Here is a 25,933-nt window from a genome sequence, read left to right as displayed (position 1 = left end):
TAAGTGGTTTTGTGTATATCGCGAGGTCCCTCATGTCAGGCTCACACAGGCCCATCGGAAATGAAAACCCTTGTTTTAAAAATAGCATATACCCCTTGTGCTGAATTATGAACTAGCTTTCTTTAGCACTAGGCACGAGAAGTACAGCCCTCTATATGTAACTGAACCACCATTCCCAGTTAGGTTAACTTAGAAAGCTGGGAATTGTTTCCACAACTTCTGGAAGGACACAGGTCCTCTCCCCCTTAATAATATGATATGAATTCAGGGCAATTCGTTTTTGAGCTGTCCCGTTTCACTTTCACGAATGTCCTTTTCTGCTTGGGGAAGAGACACAGCGAGGCGAGCTTTGGAGTAAACCTGCCCGGGAACTAAGCTGCGAAGGACGAGCCAGAGAGTCCGCACCTGTTGCATTTCTTCCTGTAGCCTACAGGATTACTGCGGGTAGCGTCGGCTCCGGTAAGTTGGGAGCAGCGTTCGCACGAAGGGAACCGAAGAGCGCGCACCCCTTCGGCGCCAGCCCAGCCAGCTGTCAGTTTAGTGTTGGCGGGCGAGGAGGGCGCTCCGCAAGACCGGCTCCCGATCGCCGGCAGAGCGGCCGACCCGGGACAAGGAGTCATCGAAGGCCCCGCCGCTCCGGAGGCGTGAGAACGCAGCGCGGGCGGGGGGCCGCGCACGCCTCCAGGTGCAGAGCGCTTCGCTCCCGCTGCTTCTTCGTCTTCCTCCTCCTCCGCCTCTTTCCTTCTGGAGCGGAGGAAGGCTCCCGGCAGCGAGCGCGCTGTGATTGGCCGCGCGGGGCGAAAAGCAGGCAGAGCGCGCGGCGTTTCCTCCCGGGGAGAAGCAGCGCAGCGGGAGGGATCGAAGCCGGTGGCTGAGTTCGTGCCTTTGGACTTCTCGCCTTCCTTGCTTTTCGCTCGCTGCTCCCGGGACGGTAACTTCGCCAAGCAGCGCCAAGCCGCACACAAGACTTGTAAGGGACAGGGCGCCCCAAAGGGCGAGAGCGGACGGTCAAGGTAGCGTGCTCCTTTCTAGCGCGGTCGCTTCTGTAGTTACGAGGCACGACAGACAAGATGCAGCCAGTCACTAAGTGGTCAGCCGCACCCTGAATGTGGGCGCCCGGGCTTCTCTTCCTGCAGTGGTAAGATACAGAATTAGTATTCCTTCTGAGCTGATCATGAGGGATGTTGGTATTCGGTTCGCTCCGTCTAATCTGTTGATTTACTAATAATCATTGTCCTCCGTTCTCCCCCCCACCCCAAAAGAAAAGGAGCTAGAGATTTCCCACACCGCAGTGGAGATGCATATTTGTTAGGCTTTGGTTACCTCATGGTGAGAAAATACTCTGTATGTGTTCAGGGGTACGCTTTTGTTTAATGGTACCTGATCCTACAATTTAAAAAAGGACTGAAATGAAGTCTGAGGGCAGCCTTTTGCTACTTCCAGTTAGTTTGAGATCTGGAGACTATCAGATACCAGAATTCTAAGGCAAAGCAGTTGGAAATTTGGGGAAGGTATTTCCTAGCTCAAGGCTAGCCAGAGATAATTGGTGCCTGATCTGTGTGCTAGTGAGAGATTTCTCTTTAATATATAACCTCCTGGCAGTCCATTAGGGCTGCCTGATGTGGACTGCTGAAATCCAAGTTTACCAAACAGCAGCAGAGAATTTAGAGTTTTCTGGGTCTCTTCCTTGCCACTGAGTGGTATCTAGATTTTTATAGCCCCTCTCAACCTGCACTTTTCATATTGAGAGGAGGCTGGCAGTCCATCATCTTCAGACAGTCAGGATTATGGGAGTTGTAGGCCATCACATTTGGAGGAGGCTTGGTTCAGAAAATTGCTCTAGATAGCCCACCTCTGAGTAAAGCTTTAATGTAGTTTATTAGAGTAGAAAACTAACACCATTCACTTGCTGCATCAACCTGTTAGAAAAATATGACTGTAAACAGAGCTACCTCAGGAAAGCAATTCATACCAGAGTAAAACCTGAATGTAAGATACTGAAAGCATTAAATGAGAATGCGGTACTGTATATCCTGCAACGAAAACCCGTGCTTTGTATTAACTAAGTGTTGCTGCAGTATCTTTCTGTTGTGTGTGAACCAAAGGTCTGTAAGGAGAAACACAAAACAACTTGGAACTTTGCTACATTGATGGTTTATGTCCTTTTGTAGACTCTTACCAGGTCAGAGGACTGTTTTTTTAATTTTATTTATATTTGCATTGACAAGGCATGGCTCAAGTGCTACCAACCCCCCTCCCAAATCAAACAAAAAAACCCCCACCTTTCTGACGTACATTAGAGAACCTCTTAAGTGTCTTCCTGAGTTATTTCAGCACCACTGAGTAAGTGTTCATTCACAGATAGATATATATTGCAGCAGCAGCAGAAGAAAAACATAGATGAAATTCAAAAGAAGATGTAAATAGTTGGCAGTTTATTTTAATGTGGAAAGGAAGGGAATGTATATAGAGACTGCCTTGAAGAGGGAAAGGTAAGGTGGTATCACCTCTTTGAGGTCTGGCATGGAGAGAAGAGATCTGAAGATTATGAGAGCAAAATATGATTCCTAAGGAGGTAAGGACTGATGCAAAGGTCAGAATAAAATTAAAGGGTCCAAAATGTCTAGCAGTCTTAAGCCAAGTACAGTCATTGGAAGGTGCTTCCAATGGAAACTACCCTTCTCTTCTATATGTATTTTTCATCCTCCTGGGATTCCCAATGCAAGGAAAAACAATGGTAAGATACGTTATTAAAGATAGACTGCTTTTGCAGAGCAGTTCTGCCTTTTGTCAAGCACTAAAACAATATATGTGGATGGGGGAGGGAATCCAGTGTATGATCCAAGAGAGAGATCTACTGAATTTGAAAATTCCACGTGCACACTTCTTTCATTGCCTTGTTTAAGCATTTCATCGGCAGTTGTAGCGTGTGTGTGATACGCTGGGTTACCCAAGCTAGTGAGCATGTGAAGGTATTTTGTTTGCAATACTGGGGAACACTTTGCCAGCCAGTATACTTCATACTTCGTATTGCAAGCCTTGCGTGAAATAATGGGTCATGTCTTGAACGCACATTAAGATACATTTTTGTCATATAATCAAAAGATAACTATTGCATAATTGCAGTAAAAATCCATGTGCATTTTTAGAATACATAGTTTTATCCCCAGCATCAGCGAGCTATAAAAACCACAAAGATTAACTTGGTTGTTGCTTTCTTATAGGAATGAATTGGCTAATGTTGGTGACATTTTGATGATCCATGGACAAGTAACAGGGACCGGTTCTGTAATGAGCTGCCAGTCACTGGCAGAGGGTGATGGAATCAGAAAAAAACAAAGTTGGACATGTGCTGGTAAGGAATATGCAGTGGAGACATGCTGAATTTCTGTCTTCCAATAGGTTGGTAGATGCAGAAAGGTTATGTATTTCTTCTGTGTCACACTTCATTTTCTTTTGTTGTTGCTGTTAATAAAAGGAGAAATTCTCTGCTGTATCCAAAGGAGCTTCTGCAGTTCTCCCACCCCCTCCCCGCTCCAAAAAATTGCAGCTGAATGTTATCAGATCAGTGAAGTGTTGGCTCAAGAACTATTTTACTCTATATTGCCAAGCTTGTGGATCCTGTGGACTGCCAGAAGTTGCTGAACAACAGCTTCCAGCAGCCCCAGCCAGTGTGGCAAAGCATGAGGGATGCTGGCAGTTCAGCCCCATCCAGAGGGCCACTGGTTCTTCATTGCTCCTTGAGTAGCTGCTAAATTAGACTTGAGCCTTGTTCTTTCACAGCAGAGGATCCACTGAAAGGCTGTTTCCAGATTACTTCTTTTAGAACAGCTTCTCTCTTGTACTGTTCCAAATAAGTCTGGGAAGACTTTATTTCCTTCATGGATGAAGACCAGTGAAGGCAAGGATGATGTTTTGTATTCATCATAACACAGTAGTATGTAAATGAGATTTTTTAAAAAATTGGGGGGTCATTATTTTTCCTATCTTAAAGAGAGGAGCAATAAAGCCATCTGGTGAATAGATGGCACGGTCAGCCTCTTTCCTACGCTCAGTGCTGGCTTTTTCCCAATTTTCCTGTTACCTGTCATATCAAAATGAATAGTAGCAGCAGGACCACTTCAAGCTTTCTTTGGATTCATTCCTATTTGGTGTCAAGCAGGATTGGAAGAAAGTCCACCTTTTGTGAGTAAGCTGTAGCAGGAAGTGGGTCAGATAACCATGTTACTGGACTGCTGAGCAGCATCTGGTATTCTAGAACAGTCCTTAAGGGTCTTTTTAAGGAGGGGCCATTTGTAGTGCTTTGTTAGAAGTCGGGGTGGGAGGATGGGGGAGAGACTTAGCCTTTCCTCCTTGAACGCTAATTGGAACCTGGCTGAAAGAGGGAAGTCAGAGGATGAACCAGGCTCCAGGACTTCATGATGAATTTCCATCCTTCCCCTATTTCCATTCCTGTACCCTCAGCAGCAATTTGAAGCAACATCTCAGTTTGTAATACTGAGAACCAGCAGTAAAGACTTGCAGGCACAAAATCTCCTTATCCAACTCCACAAGAAGGGGAAGGAGGAAAAAAAGAATAAGATGGTTTCTCTGGACAGAAGAGACAAGTAGAACTGACAAACTGCTGTTTAGCTTTGCTCATTTTGTCTTGGCTCCTGAAGGGGAGCTGCAAAGCTGTCAAACTAGCAGTATCTTTATAGGTCCTAATGCTTAGGACCCATAGAAGGGGTAAGGCAAGATTTTTCTTCTGTGGGAAGTGGAGCTACAGTATCTTTAAAACCATAACATGGATTTCCAGTACAGGTGAGCTGGAAATGAATGGTCTCAGCTCTCCCATAGCATTGCTGACCTGGTTGGAATCCAGAGCTCTGGAGCTGCTTTCGGACTGGCAGAGCCCTTGCGTGGATGTGCCCTTAGTGAGGAAGTTATAAGAGAGTGGAGGAAGGAGAAGATATTGCTTGAAATGCCTCTCATGTAAGCTGCTTTAAAAGCTGCTGCTCTTGCTGTTGTGATCTGATATAACCAAGATTGGTGGGGGAGGAAGCTCCTTCCCCCATACTCCTCTCAGTTGGCTAAACAGTGGTTTGGCAGAGGGGGAGGCACACAATCTTTCCTTTCTGGGATGAAAAAATGTTTCTCTGTCTGTGCAAAGAGAACTGTGTGTTTGTGGCCCTGGTTCATTATTTGACTTTACATCTGGCCACCTGGGGATTTTTTTTTAAAGACATGGTCTGTTCCTGTTCTAGGTCATGGTACCTTTCTAGGACATTTGGCTGTATGGGTTTTTGGATACTGTTTGTGGTGCTTTCAGTTCTATGTGACCATAAAGTCTCACTAGATAATCTTGTGAGATTATTGCTTAGCCTCATGTCCTTGGTTTATGGAGGTCCTCAGGATGCTGTATTGTCTCTCCTCCTAGGAAAAGAGGACATCCACAACTTTGCTGTGGCGTCTTTTCCCTATGGAGATAATACCCAGCAGTCTTTAATAACTGATGATTTGGAAGTTATAGAAACCCTGATTCTGGCCACAGAGAGGGATTAGATAGACACACAGGTTCAGTTCAGACCAGAGATTTGTAGATAGATGTAAGGTTCAGAGAAAATATATCACCAGTCTTGAACCAACTATACTTGCTTCCCATTAGTTTCTGAGCCTAGGTCTCTGTTCTGGTTTTGGAAGTCCTACACAGGTTAGTGGTAGAATATCAGAGAAGATGTTACTGCTTGTATAAATCTGCCCTTACATACCTTCTTTATCATAATCGCTGTGCTGTGACCTATCACTAAGAGAGATTAGGTTAACGAGTATGAAGAAACTTTTCTGTGGCAACTGTGGGGCTTTTGAAAGTTGCTCCAATCCCTACTGAAATTAAGAAATGCAGAAAATCATATTGTTTCACTGGGGTTTTAATGAACAATGATTAATGTTAATATTGTTTTGCTCTGGTTTTTGTTTTAAAGCTGTTTGCCTTTAATTTGATGTAATTTATTATATTATATTTGAAAGTCTCGGTGGACCATCAAGTGATTTATAGATACTTAATAATAAAGAAATGAACAGAAAAACAAACTCGTTTGAATGAATTACCACCTTTTGTAATGTATGGAACGGTCAGTTAGCAGGAGGAAGGGAAAGGCTGGAATTGCAGCCTTAAGGTTGGGTGAAAAACATTTCAAGCATGAGCTGCTCTGAGCATGAAACATCTGTTTTGTGTAGTTTATGCATTAGAAAATCACATATTTTGGAGGGGGTTTTTTTTGTTTGTTTGTTTTGGATAAAACACAGAAAAAACCATGGTTGTTTCAGGTAGAAAGTATTTTGAGTGTTCTATTTTAAAGGATGTGGTTGGAAAAGTTTGGTCGTATCCGTGCTGCTCTTGGCTTAGGTTCGGTGGAGCTCTATGAAGTGTTGGAGCAAAGCAACAGGCATTTCAGGAGCACACGGCGTAGAGAGGGAGGTGTTCTGGATCAAAGGGCCATTGAAGAAGGCCTGTAGAAAAGTTAAAGAATGCCTGTAGAAAAGTTGGAGGAAAAAATTGCTGCGAGAGACCATTGGGCTCAGTGCTGGGTTGTCGCTTCTGCTGGCGTGGTGCTCTGTTGTGGAGAGTATCTGGTTGCTCACCTGTTCCTGAAACAGCCTCCACAGCCCGAATGCCAACATATATTTCTTTTAGTTTCAACTTCGATTCAGTGTAGTGGGATGGATGGTGATTTTACTCAGACAGAGAGATGGGGGGATTCCCCCTTCCCATTCTCATGCTTTTGAAACCGCTCCCTTCTGATTTAAAATAAGATTTCTTCCACAAAGCTCCCTTTACCCCCAAATTAGGCCTTCTTGCTTCTTTGGGCAAAGCTGGTATTGTTAGCTTTGCTGCTTGCTAGACATATGTGCACACATTAAATGGACTGCAGTGGTTAAGATGCTGAATTGGCACTGGAGATTCTTAGGTTCAAGTCCAGTTCTAGCCATGGAAGCTCACTGGGTGACTTTGGGCCAGACACTCTCTCACAGGGCATGTTGTTGAGGGAAAGTAATTGGAGAAGGCAGTACGCATACACTCTCTTGAGTCCCCGAACTAAAGGCTGATAATAAATAAATCCCTCCCTTTGTCTATTTTTTTAAAAAGGCTTGCCTGCCTTGAAAGCTTCTCCCCCAACCCTAATCCCCAGTTTAGAGCTAGCCAGGTACATTCCCACAATTTTATTCCCCCCAACTTTTTTTTTTTTTTTTAAAAAAAACCCTAAACAATTCATGCCTGGGAGAATCAGGCCAGTTAGAGGGCTAGTCAGAGGAAGGCCCGAGCAAGAATGTTTATTCATTCATTCATTCATTCATTCATTCATTCATTCATTCATTCATTCAATTTATATGGCTGCCTATCTCAGTTACCTGACTCTGGGCAGCTAACAAAAACAGTAAAACAATAAACAAAATCATATATAATATAAAATAGCAGCTGAACAATGACACCAATTAGACATTTACAATCAATACAGCCAAGAAATGGGCTCACCCATAGAACCAGGGCCCCAAGCTTGATTGTAAAACCAGGTCTTCAAAACCTTGTGAAAAGCCAGTAGGCTTGGAGCCAGTCTGATATTCAGGGGATGGTATTTCAGAGGGCAGGCACTACAACAGAAAAGGCTCTCTTCCCTGATCTTGCCAGATGACATTCCCTCATAGATGGGGCCTGCCTCTCCTGCAGATTTAATGGGGCAGGTAGATATCACTAGGGAGACACAGTTTCATAAGATTTGCTGATTGAGGGAACAAAAGGGAGGGCAACTATTGTCAGGAGGCTGGATTTTAGTACTACATCACTTCTTCTGGGGCATTCTTCTGGGGCAGCAGTGATGGCACCAGCTGGCATCATGATAGGTAAGGCTGAGATAGGGTCCAGTACTAGAGGAAGAGCTTTCGCCCTCACATAACTAGAAGAGGTATTGATGATTCTGGGAGTCAGCCCTTTCATCTCTGTTAGCAACCAAGGGGCTGATGACAAAGTTCAAGAGAAGATCACCCCCTCCCCGCCCAATATATCTGAGTTCATGGCACTTAGTAATACTGGTGTCCCAGATGCACTGGCACTGTCCATAATCACCAAAGCAAGAATGTTGTTGGCCTGAGGGACAGCATGTTATGGGACTACTTTAAGTATGTACTTGAAGACCCATCCATGTTGTATGCAAAGCACGTGTCATCAGGGACGAGGACAGAATGCATCTTTTACCTTCGGCATCCTATATACGCATCATCCAAATGCTTTTCTCACCACTGGCAGTGCTTGGTAGGTAGCCTAGGTTGCTGATTAGCAGCAAGGCACCTGCTTTCAAGCAGAGCAAGATGCTTGCAGAATGGTTATCCAAAGGCATCAAATGTAATATGTGCTATCATGCAGATAATTGCTTTGGATGATCAGGCATTCGGCATGATGGAGGATGGTCGATTCCAGCACCTTCATCTGATGGCTTGTGACTATCCCCTCATACACCAGAAGGTGTGTGGTACCCTCTCTGTATCACCAGCGGAGAGAGGAAATGTTGGGAATGATGTGAATAGAAGGCTGTGGTGCTTACTCTGTATCTATTTCATCTTAAGCATTTGGCCCCATCAAGGTGGGATATATGCTTATTACCATCCCGTCATGATACACTGGTGGGGATAAGGTGAGAAAGGGGGGATGTCTGCTGCTGTAAGTACTACTCATGCTATAGACAACAGGTGGATGTTGTTTCATGACAAGGTGCTGGGCAAGACTCACATGGTGTCAGGCCTAGCCCAAGGAACTCCAAGAGACAATGCAAAATCAGTTCAGCTATGTTTATTAGCTACAACCTCTAGCAAGAATCTTCCCAGACTGAAACCCCAGGTCCCAAGTCAGCCAGCCACAACAGTGTGAATCCCTCAGGGAGGTGCCAGTCTCATCCTCTTGTAGTTCCCATGCTCCTGCGGCGAGCTAAGAAAATGCTTATCTCCCTGAGCCTGGCCTTCATAATTCCATTCCATCACACATGGAATGAGATGAGTGCAGCCATGAACTGTATGACTGACAGCTGGCTCAACCACAGCTTTATCTCAACCATAGCTTCATGGTTATGGACAATGGACAAAGCATTAGAAGGGCAGCTCATCAGGCACAACTTGTTGACATTTACTGCATTGCTCACAAACTACATCTGACTGTGCAGGATGGGCCAACATCAGGATCATCCTGGCTGGCACCAAATTTGCCACAAGGGCTGTCATGAACAAATGCCATAAGATTGCTGTTATGTTTACTGTGAGTGTAAAGGGAAGGCAGATGCTAGACTAGTGCCAGATTGAATCCCTACATCTGATCACTTAGGATGTCCCCATCTGGGGGAACTTCACCAACCTATTGTTCAAGCAGCTGCTTAAGAGCAAGTGGTTGTGTGTAGCATGTCAAGCTACTTGACCATGTGTCTCCTCAACCAAGGAAGTGAAGACCCATGGTTGAGGCCTTTTAAGTACAGAGATAACCATGCTGAGCCAGGTTGGTTCTTGCTCTTGGTTCTTTTCTTAGAAGGTAAAAGCCTTGTGTGAACTTAAGAAGCTGAACTCCAAGGACAGCAGAACCTTGGCAGCCTAATTTCACCCTGAGTTATGCAGTAGCTGAAGCCCTGTTTCCAGCCTAGCATTCATGCTTGCCAGCTTGCCCCAAGAGATCCATGCTGACAATATCGCCTGGTAGGAAGGGCTCTGGTTGTGGAAGTAGCCAAAATGAAGGAGAGAGAATTGGGCTGCATCCAGGAGGGAAAGAGTAAGGCTGCCCAGTGGTTGTCTTTTTCTACAGCCACAGAAGCCAGAGTCCTTACTGTGATATCAGAGAGAAGAGAAATGTTGTCTGTAGACATGGCCAATGGTACAGAATGCTCTATCTGTACCATTGAGTTTATGAGTAAACCAGAGGGAGGTGAAGGGATACGTATGCTTTAGTTTTTGGCAACTAACGACAAAGTCTGGCCTGACTTGGCACTTGGTTGTCTGGCAGTACTTCTCTTGCCCATCAACCTAACATCCTGAGCAAGAAGGTATTCTCCAAGACAGATGACGTAGTAACATCCTATTGCTCATGCTTAAATACTGACCTGCAGTAATTCATCTTCTGTAAGATGAAGCTCCCCTTGCTGGACTTCCCAGACCTGCTACTGGAGGGGGAATTGAAGTCTAGCCCCTTGCCTCATTCTTCAAATTGATGGCAGCAGCCAGCCCACTAGATGACAGCAAAGCTTTATAGTTTTATGTATTTCTTTTCTGGATGTCCAGAGTTTTGCTGCTCTAGAGAGTTATTTTGAGTACCATTGCCAAGCACTCGAAACTGTTTTGAATTTGGTTTTGTTGAAATACAGAACACCAAAACTGATTTAAGCTGAGTTCTGTCAAACTTCAGCGAACCCCCAAAAAATTGCTTTGAAAATTGACAGAACTTTTGGTATACAATGTTTATTTCAAGCTCAAAACAAAGCACATTTTCCATTTCATGCATGCCTTTAGTACCTAGCCACTGTGACTTGTAAACATGGTTTATGGTCAGTGTGTTGTGTGAATCCAGTCAATTGTAGTTGAGTCCATAATGCATGGCAACAAGGTATAAACCAATTCAGTAAGAAGCAATTTGGTACCAAGGTAGCTATTGTGGCTATAGCTACCTTATATACATATATTGATATCTACTAGATGTTCTCTTATATTTTATATGCCATTTTTCTGAAGACACTTGAACTTCTGAGCTATATAGTCATTCTAGGAATCCCTATGCCAATTTATGGTAACCAAATTTGGAGCAAGTAAGCTTTAATGGGAGGACTAGGATATGTGAAATAAAACACTGAAGCATTTAATGTAATTTTTTCATTGACAATAATTAACAAACATACTTATATGTTAGCTTACTCTACCTCTGTGGCCTCCAGATGTGTTGGATTAAAATTTTCATTATCTCCAACCTTTCCTCTGTCTTTGAGTACTAGTGCACTTCAAAGTATCTTGAGGGGCATCTTGATTTTATTTCATTTTAGGTATATTTTAAATGGCTCCAAAGTAAACAAAGTACAATGAACTCCATGAAAGTCTGAGTCACTGAAATTCAACCGCTGTATATTTTACTACTTTGTAGCTAATACTAGAGAAATCCTGATCTGTTTAAGCATGGATACCTGAACAAACTCCAGTAGCTATTCACAGTACATTTCTTGGAGCGTGTAAGTCATTTTCTTTAGATGGGTGGCTAAAAAAAGGTTCATTATATTATCCCCAATACTCATTATCAACTATCTCTCCAGAATGTGAACAGTTCAAAGTGTTGTAGCCCATTGTTTGGAAATTCCTGGTATATCAATTTCAGTGGTTCCTTGGAAATGTAGAAGCTGTTTAATGGCTTTGCTAAAGCTTTTGGAGCTGGTGAAGGTATTATGAAGCTGATGGCAAGCCTCCAGAATACTTTCATAGAATTGACTGCAGCTTTGTCTGAGTGCTTGTCTTTAATTAAAAAAAAAAAATACCTGCATTCTGCTGTGGGCTGCAAAACGCCAAGAAATCCAGAATAAGTACAATTTGTGCAGTGCCACAATGTTGGATTAAGGGAGCCTTCAGCTAATATTCCCTGCACCATCTCTCAAGATGAAAACACTTAGATAGATTCCCCCCTCTAGTGTTTTTTCCAAACTCAGTAATACTCAAATTGCTTTTCTCTCCCTGGGTTTGGATTATAGTGAATGTTGAGATAATGTTGGGTAGATAAATGTCTGAAGAGATTTTGAGATGTTTTTCCTTCTGTACTTGATATAAATCCTTGTTCACCTTGCAGTTTCTTTACCTAGACTTTCAAGTGCTAGTGATTTTGCCAGAGAATTATCTAAGAGAGAATGTGAGTTCTTCCACATTACAAGAGAAAATAGTCCATAGCATATGGGCCTCTAAGGCCTGCCAAAAAGGCCAGGTTTTAATGACCTTGAAAAGCCCACCTCTGAGACCTCTCTTGATGGCATTCCCTGAATGTAGAGACCCAAAAGATTGTATCAAGTAGGCAGCAATAATGGAAGAAAGTGGTCCTGGAGATATTCAGATCCTGAGCCATGAAGGGCTTTAAAGGTGATAACCATCATCTTGAATTAAAGCAAACTGGTACCAGTGTGACTCTCAAAGTAATGGGGTTACATAGGGAGATCATGTAATGCCTATAACTACTGGACTGGTGAACAAGAAGAGGCCACTCAGGCACCATCTTAGTTAAGTCTAAAGCTGCCCTCTCATTCCAGAAGGCAACTGCCCACCAAAGCTGGCACCATCACCAGAGACTTTGCTGCTTTCATCACACGATTCATCACACAATTCTATTTCCAGTCACTCATTGTGCACAATCTGTCTTTAGAGACTTTGCAGAACGTTTCTGGCAAGTTTCAGGGTGATTTGCCCTTGATTATCTTCCCCTTTAGAATACCTGTTTCTCAATACAGAAGGCATCACTTAGTTTAGAAAATTGGGAGGAATATTCTGATGTTTTCCTTTTAGTGAAAAGGTTGATTTGAGTAAAGCAAATTAACTTCAGAATAAATTGCTGAAGTGATAGCTGTGTTAGTCAGTTGTAAGTCTTGGCATTCATTCCTGGTAGCTTTTATGAAGGGAACATCCCAGGGGATTCTTCCTGGTTTATTGTACCCAGGAAGGTATTTATTGATCTCCTTTGGATGTAACATTTTGTAGTTGTGGGAAAAAATACAAAGTAGGAGAGTCTTCTGTCCCAAGACACTTTGTAATCTGAGACGTATGATCTGATGAAGGGGGGGAAAAAAAAGAAGCAAAACTGAAGAGATTGCTTTCTTTCAATGCAGCTGCCTCTAATCTGCTCACATTATGTAATTCCATTATCCTTATTGTTATAATAAATAATTTCATTTAAATGAGAAAATAGTCCTAAATGAATAAGAGTGGCTGCAGATATACAAGTAGCGGAGGGAGATGCATCTAGTAATATGTAGTGGAAAGTAAATTAATTTGAGAGAAGACAAATTGAGCTTAGCCAGTTTATATAATTAGGTGAACAATTATTGAAAATAATGGGAAATGTAATCACTACCCAGCTTGCACTATGATTAGGTGTTATGGTAGCTAAACCATGCTTATTAAACAGTTCAGCAGTGCAGAATTTCAGTATGGACTATGCTTCTGGTCATACCTCAACTGAGCTGTGCTTTCTATGCATGTTTATTCAGAGGTAAGTCCTACCATGGAAGTAAGTCCTCAGAAATACATGGGCATGAGAAATAGAATTTTAGAGCTGGAGACCAGGTACTAGTTTCAAGGTGTTACTATTTTAAAGAAAATATGCGAGTTCTGAATGGACATATATTTCAGATTTTACAGGTGGGGCTATTTTTGGAGGTGTGCATGTGTAGGAAAGGACCAGAGACCTATTAACATATCAGCCTCTTTATTAACTTTACACCTTGCCAATATTCTTCCCGCTTTCCATACTGTTCTCTCATCTGAGAACGAGGTGGAAAAATAGAAGGAAGCTGTAAGGAGGATTTGGCATGGTATTACCTCAAGCTATATTGCACTAATGGGATGTGGTTTCTTTTGGGTTAACATATTGTGTGAGTTGAGACATTATGATTTGTAACCTGTGGTTGATGACTTAGCATGATATACATGGCTCCAGTAATCGTGGCTTATTTAACAAGCTATGGCTAAACAAGTCATGGCTTAGTGCAGGGTGAAAATTCAGCCTTTGCCCTTATTTGCTATGTCTTAAGTCTTATTTTTTGAAACTTATGTTCAGTGATGGCCCTGTGGATGTGCAGAGACTACATTTCCCAGAATTCCCAGCCAGCATAACTGTAGCAAGGAGCCCTCCTGATATTTTGGTTTTTCAATATGACTGCAGTTCATGTTGCAAAGTTAACATAGCAAGAAGGCTTATTTTATTAATAACAGAAGAGAAGACTTTTTCCAATAATGAACTACTTACAGATGGGAGATGACAGCAGATTTTACTGTTAGGAATATGTTTTACTCTTGATTTTAGTGACTTGGGTCATAAGGTTCTTAGCAGATGCATTTTTGTCTCCTTCTGTTGTGTCTCCATGTTTAATGGAGTAAATCCTTTCCTCCTTCCCACTAGCACTTATCCAGCCTATTCCACACCTGGTTAGAGTGAAGATATGCCCCATGCAAGCAACATAAAGTTAATATTATAGCTGGTGAGAACAAAGATGTTTGTATGATTGGTCATGCTGTAGTAGCAGCGTTAGGTACAGAGAAAGTTAGAGTTTATGCTGATTTTGGTAAACCAGTAAGGTAAATCGTTCATGTAAATTCAGATTAAGTAAGAAATACAAAAGTGTATTTCCTTACTGTAGTGGTTGGAGCTGAACTTACTCACTTTTTTGCAATATTCAGCCCTTGCTATTTACATTTTTATCAGTTTAGGGATGGCTGTCTTCATAAAAACACAGTTTACAAAGTTTCATTTGATAAATGCAAAAGCTTCCAGTCCGGCTATCTAATGTTCTACAGTGCCTCCTCTTTATTTTTATAAGCCTTACAACACGATAGCTTTTATTGGAAAATAACAGGTTCCTGAGATTCAAAGAAACATACAAGAACAACATTTAAGCTTTTGTAACAAGTTTCTTACTTTCTGTACATAGCTTGGTAATTGTAATGCATGACAGAAATGGATTTGTTGAATTGTGTAATGTTTGTAAATAGGAAATAACATTATGGTGTTAAATTGAAATCTCTGTGCTCTCCTGTGCATTGTATCATGATAAACTGTTAATCTTCTATAAAGATTAGAGTTGAAAGTTAATAATTTGCATGGTGTTTTAGATATAGTTTCACTACTGTAGTATTCTGAAATAAAGCTACAAGATTAGCCTTGTGTCTCTAAATAAATATAAAAATTAACTGTTGCACAGAAATTAGAGTAAAATTGCAAGAAATTTGCTGCTGTATATATTTGCACAGATAGCGTTTTGTGGAGAAACAGATTTAATTGATGCTTAGGGAAAAGATTTATTGAGCAGGCATTATGATCTTTAACTGGCTTTCTTTCTGATACATGAAGCAGTCCTCTTAGATGGATCCCATAAGCATTCAATGCCTGGTGAGTAGATGTTGTGTATATTAAAATAATATGAATCGATGCTCTTTCTACTATTAATAAACTTGGAGGTAGCTTCTGATGCATTTAATATCATGGGATCACAAAATTATTTTCTTACTGTTTTTTTTTAATACATTTTGGCTATGTTTTTATTGTATGTTTCTTGTTTTTCCAACTTCATCCAAATGCAAATCTCTGATTATTGTCCTGATACTTTAGTTGTTCTGACCTTTTCCAAGTATAACAAAGTCAAAATTCTTTTTGAAAGATAAAAATTCACAAAGATGACTAATAGGAAAAGTTAACCTTCTCATGTCCATTGCAAATTCCCACACCATATTTTTCCCTTTGGCTAGTTCTCTTTTAACTCATGGTGTAGCAACTGGGATGGGGAAACATAAAATCCTTGCATGGGGATGGGGGAGTGAGAGCCATTGCCAGAAAACTGGTGAGCACAAAAAGCAGAAACAGTCTTTGGTATAAATTTTCTTCCTCACATTACTGCTATGAATGAAAGACGGAGTACTAAAGTTTATGTTCTTCTGACATATAGTTTCATTCTGGGCATCTTGAATAAATACTGGTATGTATATGAAGTTCAACACACACAGAATTCCACAAGGTGCAATGTTAACATGTTTTGTAGTGACTAAAAGCGGTAGCCTCCTCATCTCTTGCCTAAACAAGTCTCTACATAGAATTAATCTGTCAGAAATACTGACTCACCCATTTTGTAAATGGATTAATGCAATTTAAAGCCTGTTTTATGCCTTTCCCGATGTAATTAGTGTATATCCAGAGCTTTTTACAATAAGGCTAGTTGCCCTGGGCCTCACCTGAAGTGTAATTTAGCATTTGAAGTGATCAGATGGGTCAATATTCTTATTCAAGGCAACAAAACGAATCTCTTAAAGTATAATGATAAGAGTTATAATTTTGTGATTCCCCACATTATCCTGATTGCATTGACTTCAGTGCACACACACATATATACAAAATTACATTGGCTGGAAGAAGAAGAACAGTGTAATAGCAAGGAATATCCCAATGAACGTTCCGCCCCTGGATTCCTCAGAGCCTTTAAAGGCCCTGGATACAGCTGTGTAATCAGAAGAAGAGATGTGCAAGTACATGGCATGCATCGAAAGGGAATAGATACGAATAGATGCGATAGGGAGGAGACCGAGCAGCATTTCTCAGCCTAAGTAGACAACATTAAATAGCTAAAATTCATTTATGATCACAAACTCCAAATAAATGGTATTGGGTTTATATTATTTTGATAAGTCTTTCCAGAATTACAACACTGAATGTATAGTTTCAGCCTCTGGCTGAACAGCAGCTATATTTTCTGGAAAGCATATTAAATACACTTTGGCATTGACTCCATCCAAACCATATGAAATTTTTCATTCTACTGTCTTTGTACTTCCGGTGGGAAGAATTTGTCAGGCAGCATCCCACTCAACTGAAACTCTTTGACATTTGATTATCGCTAGAGAATTAAAAGTGAATAGCAAAAGATGTATCATTGCTAGAAGAAGTTATGAGGATTTAAATATAATAATGAGCCTTGATGTGTTTCTAAATGCTGTCGTTCACCTGAGGCAATTCTTTATACATTATGTTGTCTGCCCAAAAGATTGCTGGGTTGTGGACTGATAACCAGGCCCTTACAATGTGGCTTGATTGGGAAAATTGTCAAAAGAGAGAGAACTGTTGAAAAATATTAGTTGTTTATCTTTCTTTCCACATGCTTCTACTTGCTTTCTACAATTTTCATATGTAATACTCTGAGGGCAAAGTGATAAAAGGAGAGAAAGTGAATGATATCTCTCTAGCACTGAACAAATCACAAAAGGCATAAGACCTTGCCCCCAAATGAATTAGTTACATCCAATATGACTTGGCTTAGAAAGTGACAAGCAGAACCTAGGTTTTCTTGCCTGTTGTTTTTAAGGCAAGCCAAAGACCATAGTTTGGCAGTTCATTTTATAAAAGCTTCAGGAACCTGATAGCTGAGAGAAAGTATGCTTGAACAGTGATCTACCCTAGTTGCTGCTGTAGCGTAAAACATCTCCTTCACCTCTCAAGCTGAAATTGAGCCAGATATTGGATCTACACATGCAAGAATATCAGAACCTTCCAGGTTCCAATAGGGCACTCCTCAAATCTTTTGATGCTCAAAGGCTTCGTCTCCTAATGGCCTGAGCACTATTCCTAAGGGTTAGTGATTGTGCAAGATTTGCTGTTGATTGGCAGCAAATTACCAATTCAATCCTAGGAAAGAATAGCTTTGCAGTATAGCTGCTTGATGCTGTTCTCTCCCCTCTGGCTAGGCTCTACACATTGTTACAGGCAAAGGGAACATTTTGGAAGAACAGCGAATCCTTTCAAGTCAGTGCCAGGATTTAGCTGCGTATGTGCTATAATAAAAAGGGACCAGCAGTCCTATGCAGCCCACAACTGAAGAGACTAGTGTTGGTCCTTTCTTTAATCAGCTTGCAGTGACAATTATAAATAAAACTGTTTATATCCTCTTCCTGGAGTTCATGCATAAGCAGCACTTTCTGGACGGTAGTTCTAAGTAATTTACATTATTTTCACACAAGATTAGAAAGTTCCAATCCATACTGCTTTCCTCTGGGAAATAATACACAATTCACTTTATTTTAATTGTGCTGAATAGGAAATGGGCTCAAAGTTTTCTAGGTATTCTTCCTTTTAGACAAAAGTTTTTGTTTCAAGTCAACAGCTAAATAAATATTCATGACTGATTTTTATGTTTAGAGTTTGGTCACTATAAATCCCTTACATTATATGGGTAACATTGTTTGAAGAATGCTCACAAGATCCATTTTTAAATGAAATATTTGGGCCTAGATTACAGGAATCTGGCCCTTGGCACTTAGAAGATCATAATCAGATGGGAGTGAGACAATTGTGTAATGCATCCAAATTGTGTAGTTCAAAATTTATTTTGCTTTACTTTGGTGGGACACAGCTGTTAAATAATCCAGAACTAGATGAGTAATCTTAATCATAAGGTTTAGTTAGGAAAAACACAACATAATATCAGGCTTATATAAATACAGTGACAGGGACAAATTCTTGGTTACCAAACCTAATTACTGGTTGATTATCAGGTAGTGTTGTTTGTCTAAGAAAGGCTTGATTTGCTTTCTCTCACAGTATCTGACAAAATTGTTACAGAGAATTTTTTTTTCTGAATTGGTTTGGAACCAGTCTAAACCTCATGAAGATGGTAAGCTTCTGAACTAGAAAGGTATATCACTGGTGCAAAGAGTTTGGGGAAGGGGAGAGGAACACAGTTTTTGTTGATTCCTAGTTTTGTTTATAATCCCCATGGCTCCCAACTCTTTTTTTGGAAGTTTGAGGTACCCTTCAGAACGGTGGAGGATGTGGTATTTTTGTTTGCAGAGGAAAGCAAGAATGAGCAATGGTTCATGAAATAACTGCTTGATTTTGGTCTCGTTCATATGCTAGTCCAATGTTTCAGATTTGTTTCAATAAAACAAATTATAGTTTGGTGAGCATAGGAAGTTCATTGTCCAGTCTACATAGAATGCTCTGACTAGTTTTATGGATGCACTACTAAATTTGGCATTTTCCATGTAACATTTCCTGATGCTTAAGAGGATTATAGTATTGCTTTATGAGCAAATATATGAACTGATGTAGGGAAGAGCAAACAAAGCTGATTACCAAGAAAAACTCTCTGGAAAGATTTCTGTAAATATAAAGCATACTAAGAAGAATGCAGAGATCAGGAAATATCCGTTCAGATATTGTTTCTACAGGCCAGGATTGGCTTAAGATGAATAAATATGAATCTCTCTGTGTAATATTCCATGAAGTCATCCAGATATCTGCTTTCTGTCCTATTATCATGTCTGAGCCATATGGAAGAATTCCATGGTGTTCAGTTCTAACAGGAAAAGTCTGATCAAAGTGCTTGGCAAAATCAGGAGAAAGATGAAAAGGAAAACAGAACCTTCTGTCTCACATTGCTGAACTGCAATTCCCAGCATCCCTCACTATGGTTTAGGCTGCTGGAAGTTGTATGTCAGCAATAGCAGAGAGCTTAATACTTGCTCTACATTGAACTCTTAGGCAAGTAAGGTCTTGTATATGCTTAACATTAGCCCTTCTGGAGAAGCTCTCGTGACAGTTTAAACCCAAGTACCCTGATTTTATTATTTATTTGTTTTATATTCTGTCTTTCTGCAATTACAGAATTCTTGCAGGAGTGGAAAAAAATGAGATTTTGCTAGGGGCTCATCTTCTGTGCTGGAAGTAAGGCTGTGCCTTCTAACTGGAAAAGCCCTGAACAAGGAATGAACTATCATTCCTCTGAGAAAGCAGCCTGAACAAAGCTAATTTCTGTGCCCTTATTAAACTCAATCAGTAATGAAGTTTAATAAACTGAAATGTTCTTGATCAGCATAACTTAAATATTAAACTGAGCTATATGTCTAATTATGGCATATTGTAGTGAATGAATAACTGCTTGTGTTCAACTTTTATAAAAACTATGTGTGCGATTTCTCAAAGTTACTTTGTGTTTTTTAAACAACTTTATGAATTTCAGTCTTTTCCCATACACATCACTGGGTATTGATCTGAGCATATTACACCATTCTCAGAAGAAAATATTGCGTTATCACAGTCTCAATATTTTAAAAATGGTAGCTTTATATTGAACCTCAAAAACTCGATGGTTTCATGAAAAAGTGACAAAAGTTGGACTGTGCTGTCACTTTAGCCTATTGTTGTTGGTTCCTGCAGACTCAACACATGGTGTGGTGCAGCTTCAGATTGGGAAGGATGCCGGCAGCCTGCGCAAGAGCACTGTTCAATGGCAGAGGAGCAATGCAGTGGATATCTGGCACTTTGGCTATTAGATTGCATTGGAAGGCAGGCAAGGTCAGCTTTCCTGTTACGAAAGTCCGGCAAAAGAAATCTAGCTTTCTCAGGGTTCTTAAGGTGGGTAAACATGACACAACTACCAGCAGCAGCAGCAGCAGCAGCAGCAGCAGCAGCAGCAGCATGAAAAGAACTACAAAAATTTACACTTAATTTTTAGCACACTTCTAACTTAAATGGCTAGAGGGTTGCAACAATATTATGGGACCTCACTAAAAAAGTTCACTATGATATGATAAAACCATTAGTTGTTCAGGAAACAGTTCCTTTTCCATTTTCTGTGCTAGATTAAATCTGCATAATTTGAAATAAAATCATAGGGATAGCATTTGTGTAAGGGGACATGAGGGGGGTTCTTTACTTTTTGTACAATCCTGTTTCAGATCCAGATTGTAGAAGGGATTAGAGAACTATCTGTTTGAGCAACATTGCATTATAATGGTTATTTCTAATCATTAACATTTGGCACAATCATATATGATTAATTTATTCACCAGGTACTTCAATAGCATGCCTGCCTGCTGTATATAAATTAACATCTCAATTGTATGCCAATAGACATTTAATTTGTTGTGGCTGTCAAGAAATGTTGTGACGAAAAGGACTGAATGAGAGTCTCCTTCTAGTAATGCTGTACATTGCTGATAGTTTACCTCTGAAACAGGGGAGATTAAAAGGTGTTTTATATTAGAGTGTGAAAACCAGTTGTAAAAGAGAAAAGAAGAAAAATTTATCTGTAAGTCTCCTTAGTTCATCCTGTCTTCAACAGCCTTCTGGATCACAGGTATTGAGTGCAAAAGTGGAGAACGGAGGTACACTAAATAAAATGTTAGTTTTGGTTGGATACCACTATTTATAATTGGAGGGAGGAGAAACAGCAGAAAATGTGATTGACTTAGGCACATAGCTATCCAGGTTGAAAAATAAGTTTTAGAATTCCCTGACCCATTTTTAGGATAGCTTAGTTGCAGCGCTCTATCAAAATTTCTTAGGCTTTTTTGTTACATTATGTATCTGATAATCCCTGAGATATAAAATATTATTGCAAAGTATAGGACCAAAAATGAAATACTGTGTAGATAAAGTGCAATTCTTAGTACAGCTTTACTCTGTGTCCTCATTTTACCATTTCTCCTACCAATAAAGTCCTACACTTAAGAACTTCCTTTCAGTGTCAATAGTCCTGTTTACATTTAGTGAAATAAGCCATGAACAATTACTATGACCACAATTAAAGCAAGAATTAAGGAAGCAGACAGGAATCTGCAGTCTGTCTTGAGCTGTGGAAAAACTGTGTCCTCCACTTCCAGTTCCACTTCGCATGTGCAACAGTAGAAAAGGAAATGTATTAATTCTGCCATTTAAGAAAAATATCTTCCTTGAAAAGGAGGGGTTATTTTTAGATGAAAAAGACTAGCACGCTAAATACATTTTGGATTTTGATTGTTACAAAGCATTGGATGATTTGTGTGTTTTGTAAGTACAGAAAAGTGCATTTTGTAACCATGAATATAGTTTCTAAAAGGGGGCTTCAAACCAATCTCCTCTTTTAGAATTGCCACTGCCTATGACTACCTGTGCTCATCTGAAAGTGCAATATTCTGCCACTGGCTGCTCCAGAGTGTCATTATGTAGCACATTAAGAACATAAATGTGTTATATTTGCATCTTGCTCTTTCTCCAAGGACATTTGTATGAGATAACAGTTTTTTCAATGCATGCAGGGTCTCACCTAGTTCAGACTTATGACGGAACCTAAGCAGAAAACGTATCAGGGGCCTGCAGATCTTAGTTTGAACATGTAGGGTATCAGATGAATTGTACTGAAACAGAAGAGCTTCCGTTCTTGAGATTGATCTGGAAGATAGTTGATACTTGCTGGTCTTGGGCTTGTTCAGGAAACAGGAGAAGAAAAATATGGATAGAGTAATATTTTGAACAAAATAACGCAAGTGCTGGATTGATCGATCTCATAGTTTAGTTTCTTCACCTCCTGATCCCCAAGCTTGACTGCTCTGTTAGAGTAGGAAAATAAGCTACCTGAGTATAAGGTCAACTGATATTTCTTGCTGGATAACTGCTGCATTTTGGGAAGGTAGCAGTTCTCTAGAGTATCTTTCTCTTGAATGTTTCCATTCCATGAGGACTTGGATGCTAAAATGGCAACTTCCTAGAAGTATTAATCTGAATGAGAAAGAATTTAAGACAGACAGTAGAAATTATCATAATGATCAGTAACAGATTGTTACTCTAATGGAGTGCTTGTATTTAGAAGTAAATTGGGTCCAAACTGATGCTCAGTCATGTATAGTTTATCGCCAATATTTTCAGTTTTATAAAATGTAGTCATAGAAACTGCAAAATAAAGATGGAAGGCAGCTGTGTATGTGAGAAAGAAGCCTTCTAAAGTTTTACACACACACACAACTCCACAAGTTATCTGGCTGCTTTTGGCTGCTGAAGGAAAAGGATACAATTATTTTTGTTTTCCTTTTCAAAGGGAATAATGAGATTATTAGCAGAATAACAATATGAAATAAAAGGATTAAAATTCCTCTTTCTATACGTTGTAACTTTTCTAGTTTAGCCTCCAGCTTCGGTGTTCCTTTGTTGCTTTCAGACTTAAACCCAAGCATAACGAAAGCCCGACAGACGGTCCTCATATTTCATTTCAATTTCAGTGGTAATGCTGTGCTGTGCTTCTACTCTGCATGGGTGATAGTGGTGCTGTAGCTAAATGATTTCCTTCTCCCTAGCATTACAGTGCATAAATACACCCTTTATCAGAAACCCAGGATGTAGACTGCAAGGATAAGACTAAGTTTACATATTGGTATAATGTGGTTTGGTTGTGAATTAGGATACTGTGTGAATCTTGCCACTGTTCTTTATAAACCATAGCTTACCTCTTCATGCAGTGAGCGAAGCTACTTTGGAACCTGAGATTCCGATCAGCATTTCCTCTCCCTCCCAATGAAAAATATTGCAATAAATCTAATTAACTCACAACTTGCTTTTTAAATTAGAATCTAGTTTCTAGTGGTACCCATATAAGCAGCGTTTTGATAGTGCTCATCAGTCCCTCTTAAGGTAGAATGAAGCAAAGGGCTGCTATTGGGTTTTTGGATAAAAATCCAGATAACCACTAGATGGCAGTACAGAGAATGTTGATACTACCTAGCAGTCATCAAGATTTTTGTAGCCCTAATGAAGCTGCTGCTGAAATCTAGCAATAAGTATTGCTCTTGGCTTCTCATGCCTTATTTAGCGTATTTGCCAGTTAGATGAATAATACCCACGTGTCATTCCTAGCTTCTGTGCCTTGTGCAGTGAGCCCTCCGGTCTCCATGGAGGGAGATGTTTGACTTACACACTTGGTTGATACTGGAAAGTTGGAGATGCTGGCAGTGCCATTGTATGTGCTGTTTGTTAGTTCACAGCTAAATGCCCTGATCCTTCTGCTTCTGCATTTCCAGACTTGTCATGATGACAGAAAGTTTCCAGAATAATAGACAAGTAGATCTGCCTTTCTTCTTTGTTCCTATGTGTTATTCCCTAATGATTTTTTAATGTGAAGATAATGACTAAATTAGTAGAAAGAAAGAGGAAATGAAACTGCACTTCAAGGAATTTGTTATTTTGATCAATGGAGTAGTTCATTTGATCTGTGAACAGCAGCACTGGAGAGGAGGCAGGCTGAAGGAGAGGAACTGTTTCGGGTAGCTTATGTTTTTTTCAAAAGGTGGAATTTCATATGCAAAGATAAGAGATAGACAAGTGGCAGACTTTCAACTGCATATTTAATGGAGGTGTCAGCAGCTCCAAGATAGTTTTGTAATGCAGAAACTCAATGGAAAACGTTTGAAACAAACAGGTTTATAAGTGAGTTGCATCATGAAGTTGCAGATACCGATTCCTGATCAATATGCTTAATCGTCAACTATTAGAATTATGTGGTCATATAAAAATTCACTCTGGATTTTAAAGTCAATTCGGTATTGGAATTAGGCATGTGTGTATTATTTCAGTGTTCATTCTTCATTAATTCATTTGTTCCTTTTTAATTTATTAAAGTAACAGCACTGAAATTAGAAATAAAATAGTAATCAAGGAAGTATGATTTAATTTCACAGTTCTTCTTCCGTAAAGCTGATTTAAAGATTTGAGGGGTTGCTTTTGTCTTTTTGATAGGCTCCTTGTTTTTCAGGTTTGAATTTGATGCTATCATTCCAGGCTATTCTGGTGTTAAACAAGCCAGATTAATCATATTCCTTTAGAATTTATCAAAGTTTAGTGTTTTCAATATGCAAATAATTGTACCATGAAATTAATAGTTCTTTGGATAATCCTTTGGAGCTAGAAAGTTACAAAATGTTACAGTTTAGAGAAATAAATCAAATTAGTTACACAAAAATAACCAAGATGAAAGTCAAAGATTACAAGGACTGTACGTAAACTGGATAAACTAGAAGACAGAACTTAATTAGAAAAAAAAATCAATGTGAACTTAAAAAATGTAATTAAAGTCCACCTTACCTAGTCTATGCATATTCGTGGTTTGCCAACTTCAGTAAGTATCTGGTTTGATTTTGCCTTTGGAGCAAAGTGATCTCACACTGACGTCACTTTAATTTTTCATTTATTTGTCAGAACTGCAATGTATTAAGCAGTTACAACTGCCTAAGTAATTTGAGCTATTTCTTGGACCACTTTCCCTACTCTGTAATGGTATCTTCAGTTTTGTTAAGCTTTGAAGATGAAAAGATCCTGCCTCTTCTATATTTGTGTCCGGTTCCACATATGGATACAACTATAGACACATTGCTGAAGTATCCATTCTTCCTATTATCTGTTATTTTATTTTTATTTATTTATTTTCAAATTTGTATGTCGCCCATCTCCCCCAATGGGTGACTCTGGGCGGCTCACAATAATAAAAAAGAAAAAACACAGAACTCTCCAGACATAGACATAATCTATAAATAGTTAAAAACATATATAAAAATGGCCTAAAACCTCCTATAATTTGGCCCTAAAAAACCTGTAAGATGCTGGGGGGGACAACCCCTCACCCCACCAGCCATCTCCATAGGTGCGGACCCCCCTCTGGCCCCCAAGCCTTCTGGCAGAGCCAGGATTTGATCTCTTTCCTGAAGGCCATGAGGGAGGGGGCACACCGCACCTCAGGTGGCAAGATGTTCCATAGGGTGGGCGCTACAGTAGAAAAGGCTCTCTGCCTAGACCCCACCAATTGAAATTCCTTGACGGGTGGGGTCTGCAATCTGCCCCTTCTGCTGGACCGAGTGGGGCGGGCTGAGATGACCGGGGTGAGGCGGTTCCTCAGCTAACCTGGTCCCATGCCATGAAGGGCTTTAAAGGTGATGATCAACACCTTGAATTGGACCAGGAAACAAACTGGCAACCAATGCAGCTCACGCAACAGAGGTGTTATATGTGCCCTCCTAGGGGCATTAAGAACTGTCCGCGCCGCTGCATTCTGTACCAGCTGTAGCTTCCGGATACTCTTCAAGGGTAGCCCCATGTAGAGCGCATTACAGTAGTCAAACCCGGAGGTGACCACGGCATGAGTGACCATGCGGAGGCCCTCCTGATCCAGGAAGGGGCGTAACTGCCACACAACACGAAGTCGTGCAAAGGCCCTCCTAGCCACGACTGCCACCTGCTCTTCGAGCAGGAGTCGTGAGTCCAGGAGAACCCCCAGATTACACACCGGGTCTGTCTGGGGTAGTGCAACCCTGTCAAGAACCAAAGATGGCAAGCTCCTAGATCCTGAGGCTCCCCGTATCCACAGCCACTCCGTCTTACCAGGGTTCAGCTGAAGCCTGTTGTCCC

The 25,933-nt window shown here is 40.5% G+C and overlaps 1 protein-coding gene across 10 annotated transcripts in view; it reads left to right on the top strand.

The window, feature by feature from the left end:
* HTR4 (5-hydroxytryptamine receptor 4) overlaps positions 1-25,933 on the top strand; it is a 239,355-nt gene that overhangs the window by 7,718 nt on the left and 205,704 nt on the right. For 2 of the 10 annotated variants that reach the window (XM_088133631.1, XM_088133632.1), the window contains exons 1-2: positions 532-1,138; positions 3,225-3,355. Coding sequence is in view for 1 of the 10 variants with exons in the window: in XM_088133630.1 (XP_087989756.1) it covers positions 3,348-3,355 (8 nt within the window). In the remaining 9 variants the exon portion in view is untranslated. Of the gene's footprint in view, positions 1-316; positions 460-530; positions 1,139-2,409; positions 2,576-3,224; positions 3,403-25,933 lie in introns of those variants that run through there. The other 8 variants (XM_088133633.1, XM_088133625.1, XM_088133626.1 and 5 more) reach the window with 7 other exon arrangements.

This window comes from Python bivittatus, unplaced genomic scaffold (assembly GCF_059951505.1).
Source record: "Python bivittatus isolate LINGU-HERP-01145 unplaced genomic scaffold, Pbiv_v1 ctg000080_np1212, whole genome shotgun sequence".
In the NCBI taxonomy this organism is placed as follows: domain Eukaryota; kingdom Metazoa; phylum Chordata; class Lepidosauria; order Squamata; family Pythonidae; genus Python; species Python bivittatus.
This window is presented reverse-complemented; position numbering and strand designations above follow the sequence as displayed.